The 18,002-nt window shown below is 41.7% G+C and overlaps 1 protein-coding gene across 4 annotated transcripts in view; it reads left to right on the top strand.

Moving 5' to 3' along the window:
• Dus3 (Dihydrouridine synthase 3) overlaps window positions 1-18,002 on the top strand; it is a 62,911-nt gene that overhangs the window by 7,188 nt on the left and 37,721 nt on the right. For all 4 annotated transcript variants that reach the window (XM_071663710.1, XM_071663711.1, XM_071663712.1 and 1 more), the window contains 4 exons: window positions 2,442-2,670; window positions 7,031-7,133; window positions 11,417-11,842; window positions 16,890-17,084. In XM_071663710.1, the coding sequence (XP_071519811.1) occupies window positions 2,442-2,670; window positions 7,031-7,133; window positions 11,417-11,842; window positions 16,890-17,084 (953 nt within the window). The remainder of the gene's footprint in view (window positions 1-2,441; window positions 2,671-7,030; window positions 7,134-11,416; window positions 11,843-16,889; window positions 17,085-18,002) is intronic.

Raw genomic sequence — 18,002 nt, forward strand, 5'->3', positions numbered from 1 at the left:
ACTCCTGTACTTAAGACTCTGCTGATGCTGATGAAGCCTTGACATGCATTCTGCCAATCCTCAGGTACTTCACTTTGATACGTAAATTGAATATCCTTACCAATCAACAACACATAAACCCCCTCTCATAAATTGAACTGCAATGCCATCCACTCCCTTCACCTTGCCCGATTTCATCATACGCAAGGCTTTCACCACTCCTTCTCTCTTCACCCAACCACCCACACTGATTCTCTCACTTTGCACACCACCCTGACCAAAACACCCTACGTCTGCTACTCTTTCATCAAACACATTCAACAGTCCATCAAAATGCTCACTCTATCTCCTCACTGCATTACTACCTGTTATTACTTTCCCCTTGCCTCCTTCACCGATGTTCCCTTTTGTTTTCTTGTCTTTTGCACATTATTTACCTCCTTCCAAAACATCTTTTTATTCTCTCTAAAGTTTAATGATACTCTCTCACCCCAACTCTCATTTGCTTGCTTTTTCAACCCTTGCACCTTCCTCATTACCTGCTGCTTTCTCTTATACATCTCCCAGTCATTTGCATTCCTTCCTTGTAAGTGCCATCCAGACACCTCTTTACTCTTTCCCAAGCAATGTCTTCATCCCACCACTAACTACCTTTTCTAATCTGCCCATCTCCCACCTTCCTCATGCCACATGCATCACTTGCACATGCTATTACTGCTTCCCTAAATACCTCCCAATCCTCAGCCACATTACCCACCTTTGCATTCAACTCACCCATCACTAATACCCAGTCTTGTGCACCAAAACTGATGACACACTCGCTCAGCTGCTCCTGAAATGCTTGCCACTCATGATCTTTCTTCTCATGACCAGGTGCGTAAACTCCAATAATCAACCATTTCTCGCCTTCCACTTTCAGTTTTACCCATATTAATCTAGAATTTACTTTCTTACACTCTATCACACACTCACACAACTCCTGCTTCAGGAGTATTGCTACTCCTTCCTTAGCTCTTGTCCTCTCGCCAACCCCTGACTTTACTCCCAAGACATTTCCAAATCATTCTTCCCCTTTACTCTTGAGTTTCATTTCACTCAGAGCCAGAACATCCAGGTTTCATCCCTCAAACATACTACCCATCTCTCCTTTGTTCTCATCTTGGTTACATCCACACACATTCAGACTTTTAGAAATTGAAATACAAGAAGGGGAGAGTTCCCAGCCCCCCCCCAGTCGCCATCTATGACACACGGGAAATACATGAGAATTATTCTTTCTATCCTACCCACATCCAGGTCAGTGGGGCGTGGATGTGGATAGGGAGTTGTGGTTTGAGTGCATTATGCTTGACAGCTAGAGACTGTGTGAATGATTGTTGCCTTTTTTGTCTTTTTCTCTGTTGCTATCTCGCTGACACTGGTAGGCAGGTGCTGTTTCATGTGGGATGGGGTGTCACTGGGAATGGATGAAGGCAAGCAAGTATGAATATGTACATGTGTATATATGTATATGGTTATGTATATGTTGATATGTATATGTACATGTATGAGGGTGTATGCATACAGAGAAGGGGGCCAAGTAAGGATATTCCCTCAAAGGCTCAGTCCTCTCTTCTTAACGCTTCCTCGCTGACGCGGGAAATGGCAAGTAGTATGAACAATAGGTAGATGGGTTTTTCTTCATCTTTCTCCTGGCACTACCTCGCTGGTGCGGGAAGCAGTGGCGGTTACGTGTAATAAATGAATAAATATTATATATGAATGTACACATGTATGTGCTAGCCTAAGCCAGGTACCGTTTTATTGACTATCTACTAGGGGATGATGAACAGCTGGGTGAAGTATGGACTGACTGTAGTGACCAGGATTTGAACCTATGCAGGCTCGACCCTGGGTAGCATGTGAATGTGTCACAGTCAGGAATGCTAAACTGCTGCCCCAGAGAGGTACATGGATGAGGCTTTGGGGTATCATGGCCTGAATATTTAGGATAGTAAGAAGTATGCATGTAATAGAATGAATGTGGCGTATGGAGGGAGTATTTTGTTGTCAGAGGGATACTAAGGCATGTGAAACTGTCAGGAAGAATCACAGAATAACCTGTGGAGCATGCCTGTAGATGGTAGGCTCTGGTTTTGGTACATTATGCATAACAGCTGACGAGATGTATGCAAATAAGGCCATTTTTGTCTATTCCTGTTACTAGATCTCTAAGGTGGGTGAAATTGTGTAAGAAAAAGTATCCTTCATGTTGTAAAAGGAGACTAAGAGAGGTTGATGTCAAAAATCCTTACATGTATAATGGGTTTATATAATAGGAAGAAGGACCGAAGTAAGGATTTTTTTTCATGTTTCCATGGCACTGCTTTGCTAGTGTGGGGAAAGGGTATTAGGTGTATAAAAGGATCATTTGATTTTGCTTCAAACTGTTTCTATAGAATCTTAACATTATATTTTTGCAGGTGGAAGTACAAAACGGCCCAGATTGGTAAAAGCTCCCAAGAGCAGCAAACTCTGTCGGTCTGTTTGGTGTCTTCGTGTGGGAGAAGATGGAGATGGCAAGTGCACCTTCCCCAAATGTGACTTCTTGCATGATATCCCTGGGTTCATGCAATCCAAACCTGAAGATATAGGACCAAAATGTCACATCTATCAGACATATGGCATGTGTCATCATGGTTTCACATGCAGGTAGCCTGAAAAGATTCTTTTTTTGCAATGCAGTTTTCTCAGACTTAGAAATTTTATGTATTTTCCCTTCACTTACTCTCCTTAAGTATAGGATTGAGTCTTGTGAAAAGGTCTTACAGAGGGGGATGGGTTTGCTCCATTCCTTGGCAGTATGTCTTGAAGTCTTGCTTGTAAATATTTTCTTTATTTCAAGAAAGAATATGGACCCTTTTCTAACTGGAACAGTAATTGACCTCAAATTTTTCCTTTTCATTATTATTTATTTGGTTATTTATTTATTTATTATACTTAATCGCTGTTTCCTGCGTCAGCGAGGTAGCGCCAGGAAACAGACGAAGAATGGCCCATCCACTCGTATACGCATTTATATACATAAATGCCCATACATGCACATATACATACATATACATATCAACATATACATACACAGACATATACATAGATACACTTGTACATATTCATACTTGCCTTCATCCATTCCTGTCCTTACCCCACCACACACACGAAATAGCGTTGCACCCCCTTTAGCAAAATAGCACCAGGAAAACAGACAAAAAAGGCGACATTCGTTCACATACAGTCTCTAGCTGTCACATGTAATGCACTGAAACCACAGCTCCCCATCCACATCCAGGCCCTACAGGGGTGGAACAGTGGACTAGAAACTCTCCCCTCCTGTTTTACTTTTTCAAAAGAAGGAAGAGAGAATGGGGCCAAGTGAGGATTTTTCCCTCTAACACTGAGTTATCTGTTCTTGATGCTACCTCGCTGATGCAGGAAATGGCAGATATATAAGGGGGGGGGGAAATTATTTTTATTATTGTGTGGAAAGATAGGTTGCTGTCTGAGAGGGCAAAGAATGGGTGTGTTTGAAGTTATAGTAGTCCTGATTGTATTGTATGGATGTGAGGCATGGGCTATAGATAGAAATGTAGAGAAAGGGGGTGAATGTGTTGGAAATGAAATTTTAGTGGACACTATATGGTGTGAGGAGGGTTGGTCAAGTAATGATAGGGTGAGAGAGAGGTTTGGTAGTAAAAGGAATATGGTTAAGGGAACTGAATATGATGTACTCAAATGATTTGGACATGTAGAGAGAATGAGTAAGGAGAGGTTGACACAGAAAACATGTCACAAGTGGAGGGGACAAAGAAAAGGGGGAACCAAACTGGAAATGGAGGGATGGAGTGCATAAGATTTTGAGTGTTCGGGGCCTGAACATGGAGGAGGGTGAAAGTTTTTACATAATATAATGAATTGGAGCGATGTGATATACAAGAGGCAAGGTGTTGTCTTTGAACAGAGCCAGGGCATATGAAGCAGATGGAAGAAAGGTTTATGAGGCCCGGTTGTGGGTAGGGTCTGTAGTTTTAGTGAAATACACATGACAGTTTGAGAATGGATGTGAGGCCTTTTCTTTGTATGTTCCTGGTACTACCTTGTTAAAGTGGGAAATGGTGACCAAGCATGAAGGAAAGAAAGATTATTTTTGAGTTAGGCATATGATTTTGTTTTATGAAGTTTTCTAGTAGGTGACAAGTTTTCTGTGTTCTTATAAGATTCTTCTTGGATGTATTTGCTTGAGACACTGAAAAGTTTGTAATGTGATGTTGCAGGTAGCAGTGAAGTCTTTCTGCACTATGTGTATGTATCTGACAACTTTATTTTATGTGAATTAGTTCCAGTTTTTTCAAACTCTTCAATGTCATCCACTCTTCCCATCAAAGCTAACAGGATTTTTCTTTTTATTATTATACTTTCTCGCTGTCTCCCGTGTTAGCAAAGTAGCACAAGGAAAACAGACGAAAGAATGGCCCAACCCACCCACATACACATGTATATACGTACACACCCACACACGCACACACACATATACATACCTATACATTTCATACTTGCTGCCTTCATCCAATCCCATCGCCACCCTGCCACACATGAAAATGGCACCCCCCTCCCCCCACACATGTGTGAGGTAGCACTAGGAAAAGACAACAAAGGCTACATTCGTTTACACTCAGTCTCTAGCTGTCATGTGTAATGCACTGAAACCACAGCTCCCTTTCCACATTCAGGCCCCACAAAATTTTACATGGTTTATCCCAGATGCTTGGCATGCCGTGGTTCAGTCCATGGACAGCACGTTGACCCCAGTATACCACATCATTCCAATTCACTCTATTCCTTGCTTGCCTTTCACCCTCCTGTATGTTCAGGCCTCGATTGCTCAAAATCTTTTTCACTCCATCCTTCCACCTCCAATTTGGTCTCCTACTTCTCCTCATTCCCTCCATCTCTGACACATATCCTCTTTGTCAATCTTTCCTCACTCATTCTCTCCATGTGACCAAACCATTTCAATACACCCTTTTCTGCTCGCTCAACCATACTCTTTTTATTTCAACACATCTCTTACCCTTTCATTACTTACTCGATCAAACCACATCACACCACATATTATCCTCAGACATCTCATTTCAAACACATCAACCCTCCTCCACATAACCCTATCTATAGCTCACACCTCACAACCATATAACATTGTTGGAACCACTATTCCTTCAAACATACCCATTTTTGCTCTTCGAGATAATGTTCTCGCCTTCCACACATTCTTCAACACTCCCAGAACCTTCGCCCCCTCCCCCACCCTGTGACTTCTTTCTGCTTCCATGGTTCCATCCGCTGCTAAATCCACTCCCAGATATCTAAAACACTTCACATCCTCCAGTTTTTCTCCATTCAAACTTACCTCCCAGTTGACTCTTCCCTTAACCCTACTGAACCTAATAACCTTGCTCTTATTCACATTTACTCTCAGCTTTCTTCTTTCACACACTTTACCAAACTCAGTCACCAGCTTCTGCAGTTTATCCCCTGAATCAGCCACCAGCGCTCTATCATTAGCGAACAACAACTGACTCACTTCTCAAGCCCTCTCATCCACAACAGACTGCACACTTGCCCCTCTCTCCAAAACTCTTGCATTCACCTCCTTAACAACCCCATCGATAAACAAATTCAACAGGAACATTTGAAAAAAAAATTTTTTTGAGAAATTCAAGTATATACTTGCACTGAATGGATTGAAACAAACATAGGGTTTACTTAGCTTTTATTTATTCAGAAGAGTAAGACAATGACAAATACTGAACGTGTTGTATTTATTTTGTACATTGTTCTCCAGTATACTTAAGAGCTGCTATGTTATGAACTTCAGTGAATTGACTCCAACAGTCTCCTGCACAGTATCCTTCAGGGAAGTTGTTTCCAATCCCTTTTTTATTACTACCAAAATCTGTCTCTTTTGTGTTAATGAGTCAAATTTTTCACATTTTTGTATCAATGCGAGTCATTACTGTTTCATATATACAGCATCAAGGTAACCATACAGATTTTTTAAGCATATATTATAAACCATGGAAATGGAAGTGGATCATAGGGTGGGGAAGGGGGCGAAAATCCTGGGGGCCTTGAATGTGTGGAAGTCGAGAACATTATCTCGGAAAGCAAAAATGGGTATGTTTGAAGGAATAGTGGTTCCAACAATTTTGTATGGTTGCGAGGCGTGGGCTATGGATAGAGTTGTGCGCAGGAGGGTGGATGTGCTGGAAATGAGATGTTTGAGGACAATATGTGGTGTGAGGTGGTTTGATCGAGTAAGTAACGTAAGGGTAAGAGAGATGTGTGGAAATAAAAAGAGCGTGGTTGAGAGAGCAGAAGAGGGTGTTTTGAAATGGTTTGGGCACATGGAGAGAATGAGTGAGGAAAGATTGACCAAGAGGATATATGTGTCGGAGGTGGAGGGAACGAGGAGACGTGGGAGACCAAATTGGAGGTGGAAAGATGGAGTGAAAAAGATTTTGTGTGATCGGGGCCTGAACATGCAGGAGGGTGAAAGGAGGGCAGGAATAGAGTGAACTGGATCGATGTGGTATACCGGGGTTGACGTGCTGTCAGTGGATTGAATCAGGACATGTGAAGCGTCTTGGGTAAACCATGGAAAGCTGTGTAGGTATGTATATTTGCGTGTGTGGACGTGTATGTATATACATGTGTATGGGGGTGGGTTGGGCCATTTCTTTCGTCTGTTTCCTTGCGCTACCTCGCAAATGCGGGAGACAGCGACAAAGAAAAAAAGAAAAAAAAATATTATAAACAATGCTGCTAAGTCTTTAACACAGTGGTGTGGAATTAGTAACCAATTTATGTTGGAAGGACTTTGCTTACATTATGCTGATAGACATGCTGTTATTTGGGACTGATTGAAAGGTTGGATTAGAGAAAGTAGATCATTATCATTGGAAAGAAAGCTTTAAGGCAGTTTAGTAAACAGGATAATAGTTTTTTGTTTGTTTTGCAGATTTGGTGTTGATCATATTGAAGGTTTGGGCAACATAGTTAATGAGGATCTCTGGGCTAAGTTCAAGAATAATCCACCAGTCAGCAATATTTTGAAGAAAGAGGTGTGCATTATTGTTTATTAGTGAACTGGTACGCATGAGTAAACTAAATGTTTGCTTTTAGTTATATCAAAAAAAGTTGAGAACATATGTATGATAGGTCTAGCAAAGTTGATATGTAAAAGTAGAAAAGTACCATTGTAAGAATCTACCTTTGTACTCGTAGCATGCATACCTTTTCTTGTATTCATGGTCTGACAGATCCAGTCATCCACAAATTTATTGGTCACTCATTTCCATATTGTCAAGTCCTGAATATGTTAAGTGAATGTTACAGCATTCCTTGAGGAATTCTGCATTTTGTGGTGCAGAATATATGAATTTAAGAAAAGAGGATTGGCATAATGCATGCATAGTGCCATTGTATAAAGACAGAGGGGATAAAGGTGAGTGTTCAAATTACAGAGGTATAAGTTTGTTGAGTATTCCTGGGAAATTATATGGGAGGGTATTGATTGAGAGGGTGAAGGCATGTACAGAGCATCAAATTGGGGAAGAGCAGTGTGGTTTCAGAAGTGGTAGAGGATGTGTGGATCAGGTGTATGCTTTGAAGAATGTATGTGAGAAATACTTAGAAAAACATGGATTTGTATGTAGCATTTGTGGCTCTATGGAAGGTATTAAGATTATATGGTGTGGGAGGTACTTTGCTAGAAGCAGTGAAAAGTTTTTATTGAGGATGTAATGCATGTGTTTGAGTAGGAAGCGAGGAAAGTGATTGGTTCCTAGTGAATGTTAGTTTGCGGCATGGGTGCGTGATGTCTCCATGGTTGTTTACTTTGTTTATGAATGGGGTTGTTAGGGAGGTGAATGCAAGAGTTTTGGAAAGAGGGGCAAGTATGCAGTCTGTTGTGGTTGAGAGGGCTTGGAAGTGAGTCAGTTGTTGTTTGCTGATGATAGAGCGCTGGTGACTGATTCAGGTGAGAAACTGCAGAAGGTGGTGACTGAGTTAGGTAAAGTGTGTGAAAGAAGAAAGCTGAGAGTAAATGTGAATAAGAGCAAGGTTATTGGGTACACTAGGGTAGAGGGACAAGTTAATTGGGAGGAAAGTTTGAATGGAGAAAAACTGGAGGATGTGAAGTGTTTTAGATATCTGGGAGTGGATTTGAGGATGTGAAGTGTTTTAGATATCTGGGAGTGGATTTAGCACTGGATGGAACCATGGAAGTGGAAGTGAGTCACTGGATGGGGGAGGGGTTGAAGGTTATGGGAGCATTGAAGAATGTGTGGAAGGCGAGAACGTTATCTCGGAGAGCTAAAATGAGTATGTTTGAAGGAATAGTGGTTCCAACAGTGTTATATGGTTGCGAGGCATGGGCTATAGATAGGGTTGTGCAGAGGAGGGTGGATGTATTGGAAATGAGATGTTTGAGGACAATATGTGGTGTGAGGTGGTTTGATCGAGTAAGGAATGAAAGGGTAAGAGAGATGTGTGGTAATAAAAAGAGTTTGGTTGAGAGAGCAGTAGAGGTTGTTTTGAAATGGTTTGGTAACATGGAGAGAATGAGTGAGGAAAGATTGACAAAGAGGATATATGTGTCAGAGGTGGAGGGAACGAGAAGTGGGAGACCAAATTGGAGGTGGAAGGATGGAGTGAAAAAGATGTTGAGTGATCTGGGCCAGAACATACAGGAGGGTGAAAGGCATGCAAGGAATAGAGTGAATTGGAACAATGTGGTATACCGAGGTCGATGTGCTGTCAATGGATTGAACCAGGGCATGTGAAGTGTCAGGGGTAAACCATGGAAAGTTTTGTGGGGCCTGGATGTGGAAAGGGAGCTGTGGTTTTGGTGCATTACACATGACAGCTAGAGACTGAGTATGAACGAATGTAGCCTTTGTTGTCTTGTCCTAGTGCTACCTGGCATGCGTGCGGGGGAAGAGAGGTACCATTTCATATGTGGCGGGATGGTGACATAAATGGATGAAGGCAGCAATTATGAATATGTACATGTGTATATATATGTATATGTATGTATACGTCGAAATGTATAGGTATGTATATGTGCGTGTGTGGGCGTTTATGTATATACATGTGTATGTGGTGTGGTTTTGGCCATTTTTCGTCCATTTCCTTGCGCTACCTCACTAACACAGGAGACAGCAACAAAGTATAATGAAATAAGTGAATAAGAAAAGAGTAGGAAATTTAAGTGATTTAGTAGTTTACAGGTAGATATATTAGAAGTGTGGTTTCAGAAGTGGTAGAGGATGTGTGGATCAGGTGTTTGCTTTGAAGATTGTATGTGAGAAATACTTAGAAAAGCAAATGGATTTGTATGTAGCATTTATGGATCTGGAGAAGGCATATGATAGAGTTGATAGAGATGCTCTGTGGAAGATATTAAGAGTATATGGTGTGGGAGGCAAGTTGTTAGAAGCAGTGAAAAGTTTTTATCGAGGATGTAAGGCACGTGTACGTGTAGGAAGAGAGGAAAGTGATTGGTTCTCAATGAATGTAGGTTTGTGGCAGGGGTGTGTGATGTCTCCATGGTTGTTTAATTTGTTTATGGATGGTGTTGTTAGGGAGGTTAATGCAAGAGTTTTGGAAAGAGGGGCAAGTATGAAGTCTGTTGTGGATGAGAGAGCTTGGGAAGTGAGTCAGTTGTTGTTCGCTGATGATACAGCGCTGGTGGCTGATTCATGTGAGAAACTGCAGAAGCTGGTGACTGAGTTTGGTAAAGTGTGTGAAAGAAGAAAGTCAAGAGTAAATGTGAATAAGAGCAAGGTTATTAGGTACAGTAGGGTTAAGGGTCAAGTCAATTGGGAGGTAAGTTTGAATGGAGAAAAACTGAAGGAAGTAAAGTGTTTTAGATATCTGAGAGTGGATCTGGCAGTGGATGGAACCATGGAAGTGGAAGTGAATCATAGGGTGGGGGGAGGGGGCGAAAATCCTGGGAGCCTTGAAGAATGTGTGGAAGTCGAGAACATTATCTCGGAAAGCAAAAATGGGTATGTTTGAAGGAATAGTGGTTCCAACAATGTTGTATGGTTGCAAGGGGTGGGCTATGGATAGAGTTGTGCGCAGGAGGGCGGATGTGCTGGAAATGAGATGTTTGAGGACAATGTGTGGTGTGAGGTGGTTTGATCGAGTAAGTAATGTAAGGGTAAGAGAGATGTGTGGAAATAAAAAGAGCGTGGTTGAGAGAGCAGAAGAGGGTGTTTTGAAATGGTTTGGGCACATGGAGAGAATGAGTGAGGAAAGATTGACCAAGAGGATATATGTGTCGGAGGTGGAGGGAACGAGGAGAAGTGGGAGACCAAATTGGAGGTGGAAAGATGGAGTGAAAAAGATTTTGAGTGATCAGGGCCTGAACATGCAGGAGGGTGAAAGGCGGGCAAGGAATAGAGTGAATTGGATCGATGTGGTATACCGGGGTTGACGTGCTGTCAGTGGATTGAATTAGGGCATGTGAAGCGTCTTGGGTAAACCATGGAAAGTTGTGTAGGGCCTGGATGTGGAAAGGGAGCTGTGGTTTTGGGCATTATTGCATGACAGCTAGAGACTGAGTGCGAACGAATGGGGCCTTTGTTGTCTTTTCCTAGTGCTACCTCGCACACATGAGGGGGGAAGGGGATGGTATTCCATGTGTGGCGAGGTGGCGATGGGAATGAATAAAGGCAGACAGTGTGAATTGTGTGCATGGGTATATATGTATGTGTCTGTGTGTGTATATATATATATGTGTACATTGAGATGTATAGGTATGTATATTTGCGTGTGTGGACGTGTATGTATATATACAGGTGTATGGGGGTGGGTTGGGCCATTTCTATCGTCTGTTTCCTTGCGCTACCTCGCAAACGCGGGAGACAGCGACAAAGCAAAATAAATATAAATAAATATATATTAGAAGGGCCTATGTTAGTGGTAGGAAGAGGAAGTCAGAAATTATTTGAAAGGCCAGGTTGTCTGTGTACAGTGTGTGGGTAGTAGAGATGTGTCAGTGTGCATTGACTAGCAGTAGTATACTTGAGGAAGTGCATTGTTTGAGTATTAAAAGTGAGTCTAAATGCAAAATGGTATGATGAGAGATAAACACATGGTTGAAGGTTATTTGTTCTGTGAGCATTACAAATTAAGGTGAATGTATAAAGCATTACTATTAAAGAACTGTGAATTTTGAATAATTTCCTTAAGCACCATGATTGATAGAAGAAACTGGATAAAATGTTTTGTCAGTATATTCCTAAAACAGATGTTGAAATGCATTCTTTATCAACAAGCTAAAGATATTGAATTAGAATAAATTTTATTGGTGTGTATTATGCTTTCGTGATTGCAGGTGCAGCATAGGTTGCGGAGACGGAAGTATGACTTTACAAAGGCTGTGCAGATCCACCGGAAAGTTCAGTCAGATATGGCAAAGGTTGTCGCTAGTGACCAAAACAGAACAGTTGAGGGAGTGCAAGAAAAACAAAACAAGAGTTTGGATGGAAAACAAGAAAGGACTCTTCCTGAAGAGAAAAGTTGTGATGGAATAGAAAAAAATGGTGATTGTGGCAAGAACAATGTAGAAAATGGTTCTCAGATATGCACTGAAAATTCAGTTTGTAAAGACCATGAAAATGGCTCAGGTAGAGATGATGTTGAAGAGGGAAGCAGAACTTGTGAAATAGATAATGAAAAGCTTCAGCACACAGGAAGTAGCTTTTTGGGGCCAACTTCTGAAGAAGATATTATTAAACCAACAGCCAGGGAGAGGAAAAAGGTAGGGGATGTTTCCACTTATGCATCTTTAGATGGGTTGACTGTTCAGGATTCATATATTTTGTCTTGGCTCAGAAAAGTGCAGTTCTACATCATTATATCCATCTGTGTACCCATCTCTTTATATCCTTATATTTATCTTTTTTTGTATTTGTTTGCCATTTCTTACACTATCAATATAGTGCCAGGATTGGATGAAGAAAAAGCCTCATCTGCTTATATCCATTTTCTGGTTGTCATGTGTGATTCACAAAAACAGTAGCTCCCTGTCAACAACCAGGCCCCACAGACCTTTCTGTGGTTTCCCCTGGCTGTTTTATGTGTCCTCATTCAGTCCTTTGATAGCATGTTACTTTGTTTGTTACATTGCTTCAATTCACTCTATGCTATGCATAGACCTTTAACCCAACATGTGCATGTTCATACTCTTAGTGCGCAAGGTCTTATTCACTCCATCCTTCCATCTCCAGTTTGGTCTTCCCCTTCACCTTCTCCTCTCCTTAAGTGACACATATATCCTTTATATACAAGAAGGGTCCGGAAACCCTCCCCTTCTTTTATTTTGATTTCTAAAATAAGAAATGGAAGGAGTCAAGCAGGAAGTGCTTATCCTCCTCCACAGATCAGATTGAGGTGTCTGAATGTGTGTGGATGTAATCATGATGAGGAGAGAGGAGAGATAAGTAAATTGGATACTCTTGCTCTGATTGAAAAGAAGTTCTCCGAGATAATGCCCTCTCCTTCCCCACATTCTTCATCCTTCCCAGAACCTTCCCTTCTCCCCTACTCTGTGATTCACTTCCACTTCCATGGTTCCATTTGCTGCCAAGTCCACTTCCAGATATCTAAAACACTTCACTTCCTCCATTTTTTTCTCCATTCAAACTCATCCCCACTAACTTATCCCTCAACCCTGCTGAACCTAATTATCTTGCTCTTATTCACATTTACTTTCAACATTCTCCTTTCCCACACTTTCAAAGTTAGTCACCAGCTTCTGCAGTTTCTCACTTGAATCAGCCACCAGTGCTGTATCATCAGCAAACAACTAACTCACTTCTCAGGCCCTCTCATCCCCAACAGACTGCAAACTTGCCCCTCTCTCCAAAACTCTCAAATTTACCTTCCTCACCACCCCATCCATAAACAAATTAAACAACCATGGGGACAGGTGTTTGCTTTGAAGAATGTGTGTGAGAAATATTTAGAAAAACAGTTGGATTTGTATGTAGCATTTATGGATCTGGAGAAGGCGTATGATAGGGTTGATAGAGATGCTTTGTGGAAAGTCTTTTAAGAGTATATGGTGTGGGAGGTAAGCTGCTAGAAGCAGTGAAAAGTTTTTACCAAGGATGTAAGGCATATGTATGAGTAGGAAGAGCAGAGAGTGATTGATTTTCCAGTGAATGTCGGTATGCGGCAGGGATGTGTGATGTCCCCATGGTTGTTTAATTTGTTTATCGATGGGATGGTTAGGGAGGTAAGTGCAAGAGTTTTGGAGAGTGGGGCAAGTATGCAGTCTGTTGTGGATGAGAGTGCTTGGGAAGTGAGTCAGTTGTTGTTTGCTGATGATACAACTCTGATGGCCGATTCAAAAGAGAAACTGCAGAAGTTGGTGAGTTTGGAAAAATGTGTGGAAGGAGACAGTTGAGAGTAAATGTGAATAAGAGCAAGGTTATCAGGTTCAGTAGGGTTGAGGGACAAGTTTATTGGGATGTAAGTTTAAATAGAGAAAAATTGGAGGAAGTGAAGTGTTTCAGATATCTGGGAGTGGATGTAGCAGCAAATGGAACTATGGAAGCGGAAGTAAGTCACAGGGTCAGGGAGGGTGCGAAGGTTCTGGGAGCAATGAAGAATATGTGGAAGGAGAGAATGTTTTGGAGAGGGTCAGGTATGCAGTCTGTTGGGGATGAGAGGGCTTTGGAAGTTAGCCAGTTGTTTGCTGATGATACAGCTCTGGTGGCTGATTCGAGTGAGAAACTGCCGAAGTTGGTGAGTGAGTTTGGAAAAGTGTGTGAAAGGAGAAAGTTGAGAGTGAGTGTGAATAAGAGCAAGGTTATTAGAACGGTTCAGTAGGGTTGAGGGACTAGTTTATTGGGATGTAAGTTTAAATAGAGAAAAATTAGAGGAAGTGAAGTGTTTCAGATATCTGGGAGTGGACATAGCAGCAAATGGAACCATGGAAGCAGAAGTGAGTCACAGGGTGGGGGAGGATGCAAAGGTTCTGGGAGTGATGAAAAATGTATGGAAGGAGAGAATGTCATCTCGGAGAGCAAAAATGGGTATGTTTGAAGGAATATTAGTTCCAGCAATATTATATGGTTGCAAGGCTGTACAGAGGAGGGTGGATGTGTTGGAAATAAAATGATTTAGGACAATATGTGGTGTGAGGCAGTTTGATTAAGTAATGAAAAGGTAAGAGAGGTGTGAAATTTTAAAGAGTGTGGTTGAGAGAGCAGAAGAGGGTGTGTTGAAATGGTTTGGACATATGGAGAGAATGGGTGAGGAAAGATTGACAAAGAGGATATATATGTCAGAGATGGAGGGAACAAGGATAAGCAGGAGACCAAATTGGAGGTGGAAGGATGAGTGAAAAAGATTGGGCCTGAACATACAGGAGGGTGTGAAGTGTGCAAGGAATGGAGTGAATTGGAATGATGTGGTATACCATGGTCAACGTGCTGTCAGTGGACTGAACCAGGGCATGTGAAATGTCTAGGGTAAAGCATGGAAAGGTCTGCGGGGCATGGATGTGGATAGGAAGCTGTGGTTTTGGTGCATTACACATAACAGTTTTTTTGGGTCTCTGTTTTCCTGGTGCCAACTTTCTGAAGCAGGGGGTAGCGATGCTGTTCCTATGGGGTGGGGTAGCACCATGAATAGATGAAGGCAAGCAAGTATGAACATGTACATGTGTATGTATGTATATGTCTCTGTATATGTGTGTATATGTTGATATGTATATGTATGTATATGTGCATGTATGAGCATGTGCGCGAGGTAGCGCCAGGAATACAGACAAAAAGGCCCCATTCCTTCACACTCGGTCTTTAGCTGTCATGTTTAATGCACTGAAACTGCAGCTCCCTATCCACATCCAGTCCCCCCAGACCTTTCTATGGTTTACCCCCAGATGCTTCACATGCCCTGGTTCAATCCATTGACAGCACGTTGACCCCGGTATACCACATCATCCCAATTCACTTTATTCCTTGCACGCCTTTCACCCTCCTGTATGTTCAGGCCCTGATCACTCAAAATCTTTTTCAAACCATCCATCCACCTCCAATTTGGTCTCCCGCTTCTTGTTCCCTCCACCTCTGACACATATATCCTCTTTGTCAATCTTTCCTCACTCATTCTCCCCATATATCCAAACCATTTCAAAGCACCCACTTTGCTCTCTCAACCACACACTCTTTATTTCCACACATCTCTCTTACCCTTATATTACTTACTTGATCAAACCACCTCACACCACATATTATTTCCAACACATCAACCCTATCTATAGCCCATGCCTCACAACCCTATAACGTTATTGGAACTACAATTCCTTCAAACATACCCACTTTTGCTCTCCAAGATAATGTTCTCTCCTTCCACACATTCTTCATCCCCCCAGATCCTTTGCCCCCTCCCCCACCCTCTGACTCCCTTCTGCTTCCATGATTCCATCTGCTGCTAAGTCTACTCCCAGATATCTACAACACATCATTTCCTGCAATTTTTCTCCATTCAAACTTACATCCCAATTAACTTGTCCCCCAACCCTACTGAACCTAATAATCTTGCTCTTCACATTTACTTTCAGCTTTCTCCTTTCATACACCTTTCCAAACTCAGTCACCAACCTCTGCAGTTTCTCACATGAATCAGCCACTAGAGCTGTATCACTGGCAAACAACAACTGACTCGCTTCCCAGACCTTCTCATCCACAACAGGTTGCATACTCGCCCTTTTTTCCAAGACTTGCATTTACCTCCCTAACCACTCCATACACAAACAAATTAAAAGACCATGGGGACATCCCACACCCCTACAGCAGACCAACATTCACTGGGAACCAATCACTCTTCTCTCTTCCTATTCATACACATGCCTTACATCCATAGTAAAAACTTTTTGCTGATTCTAGCAGCTTACCTCCCACACCATATTCTCTGAAGACCTTCCACAAAGCACCTCTATCAACCCTGTCATATGCCTTCTCCAGATCCATAAATGCTACATACAAATCCATTTGTTTTTCTAAGTATTCTCACATACATTCTTCAAAGCAAACACCTGATCCACACATGCTCTGTGTTATGATTGTCTCTCTGTCTGTTTATATGTCTGATGCCCTTTCCAGTTACAACTCCCTGAAAGGGGTAGCCTCAGCAGAAGAGTATCCATGATTAGTGAACTCCAGTGCGACTTCTTAACCTTTAGTGTTTCACCCTTAATGGGCCACTGGCAGAAGGGAAGTCTAGCATAGTGTTTGCTGAGGCTCCTACCTAATGTTCCTACAGACTACTTCCATCTAATGCTCTTTCCAACTACTACTACCTGATGTTCCTGCCTAAATGTTCCTACCTACTACTTTTATGTACTGCTGCTATCATTTTGCCAAAAGGCAGGGCTAGCACATTGTGCTCCCCTCAAAAAAATCTAGAATTATGAAGAATGAGCTGTGCAAGTTGAAGTGTAGTTAAGTGTTATGTATGACAAGGAGAGATTTCTTATTTGTGGACAGAATGTCAGTAGTCCATGTGTTAGTGAGGCAGAAAGAAAAAGACACCTACCTGGGTCAGGGGAGTGCTAGTCTTGATTATTGTTTGGATAAACTTCTGAGATAGGCTTTGTACCTTTTGATTTTATGCAGCATTAATCTGTCATGTGTTTTTACCTGTTATTTATCCCCTTGTTTTTGCCCTCTCTTCCTCATTTTCCCATTTTTTATTCAGTGTCTAGCTGTAATGAGGATATCTGTTCCTGACCAGAGCTTGTGACATGAAAAAATATTGATTTATTCTTGTTACATGTTTTCATCTTTTATTTTCAGTTGGAGTGGAGGGGCAAGACATACTTGGCACCACTTACCACCTTGGGAAACCTGCCATTCCGTCGCATATGTAAGAGTTATGGGGCTGATATAACTTGTGGAGAAATGGCACTTGCTTCTTGTCTTCTCCAGGGTTCCCCAAGTGAATGGGCTCTTGTTAAGCGACACAGCTCAGAAGATTGTTTTGGTATCCAGGTAATTTGTTACATAATAGCCCTGAATTGAGGAATACCTCTAGATTTATTAAAAATTCATGAAGGCTTTCTTAGTTTAGCAATAGAATTTAGAGAACTGTGGTTTCGGTCCATTGCACATGACAGTTCATGTATGGATTTGAGTGGATGTGGCCTTTCTTCCTACTCGTACACATGCCTTACATCCTTGGTAAAAACTTTTCACTGCTTCTAGCAGCTTACCTCCCACACCATATACTCTTAAGACCTTCCACAAAGCATCTCTATCAACCCTATCATATGCCTTCTCCAGATCCATAAATGCTTCATACAAATCAGTCTGTTTTTCTAAGTATTTCTCACACATTCATCAAAGCAAATACCTGAACCACACATCCTCTACTACTTCTGAAACCACACTGCTCTTTCCCAATCTGATGCTCTGTACATGCCTTCACCCTCTCAGTCACTACCTTCCCATATGATTTTGCAGAAATACCCAATAAACTTATGCCTTTGTAGTTTGAACACTCATCTTTATCCTTTTTGCATTTGTACAGTGGCACTATACATGCATTCCGCCAATTCTCAGGCACTTCACCATGATCCGTACATACATTGAATATTCTTACCAACCAATCAACAATACATTTACACCCTTTCTTAATAAATTCAACTGCAATACAGTCCAACCCAGCTGCCTTGCCAGATTTATCTTCCGCAAGGCTTTCACCACCTCTTCTCTCTTCACTAAACCACTTTCCCTAACTCTTTCACTTTGCACACCTCCCTGACCAAAACACCCTACATCTGCCACTCTGTCATCAAACAGTCTCAACAAATCATCTAAATACTCACTCCATCTCCTCTTCACTTCATCACTACCTGTTATTACTTCTCTACCTGCTCCCTTCACATCATTTTATTCTCCCTAAAGTTC

Source organism: Panulirus ornatus, chromosome 7, assembly GCF_036320965.1.
Source record: "Panulirus ornatus isolate Po-2019 chromosome 7, ASM3632096v1, whole genome shotgun sequence".
Lineage (NCBI taxonomy): Eukaryota > Metazoa > Arthropoda > Malacostraca > Decapoda > Palinuridae > Panulirus > Panulirus ornatus.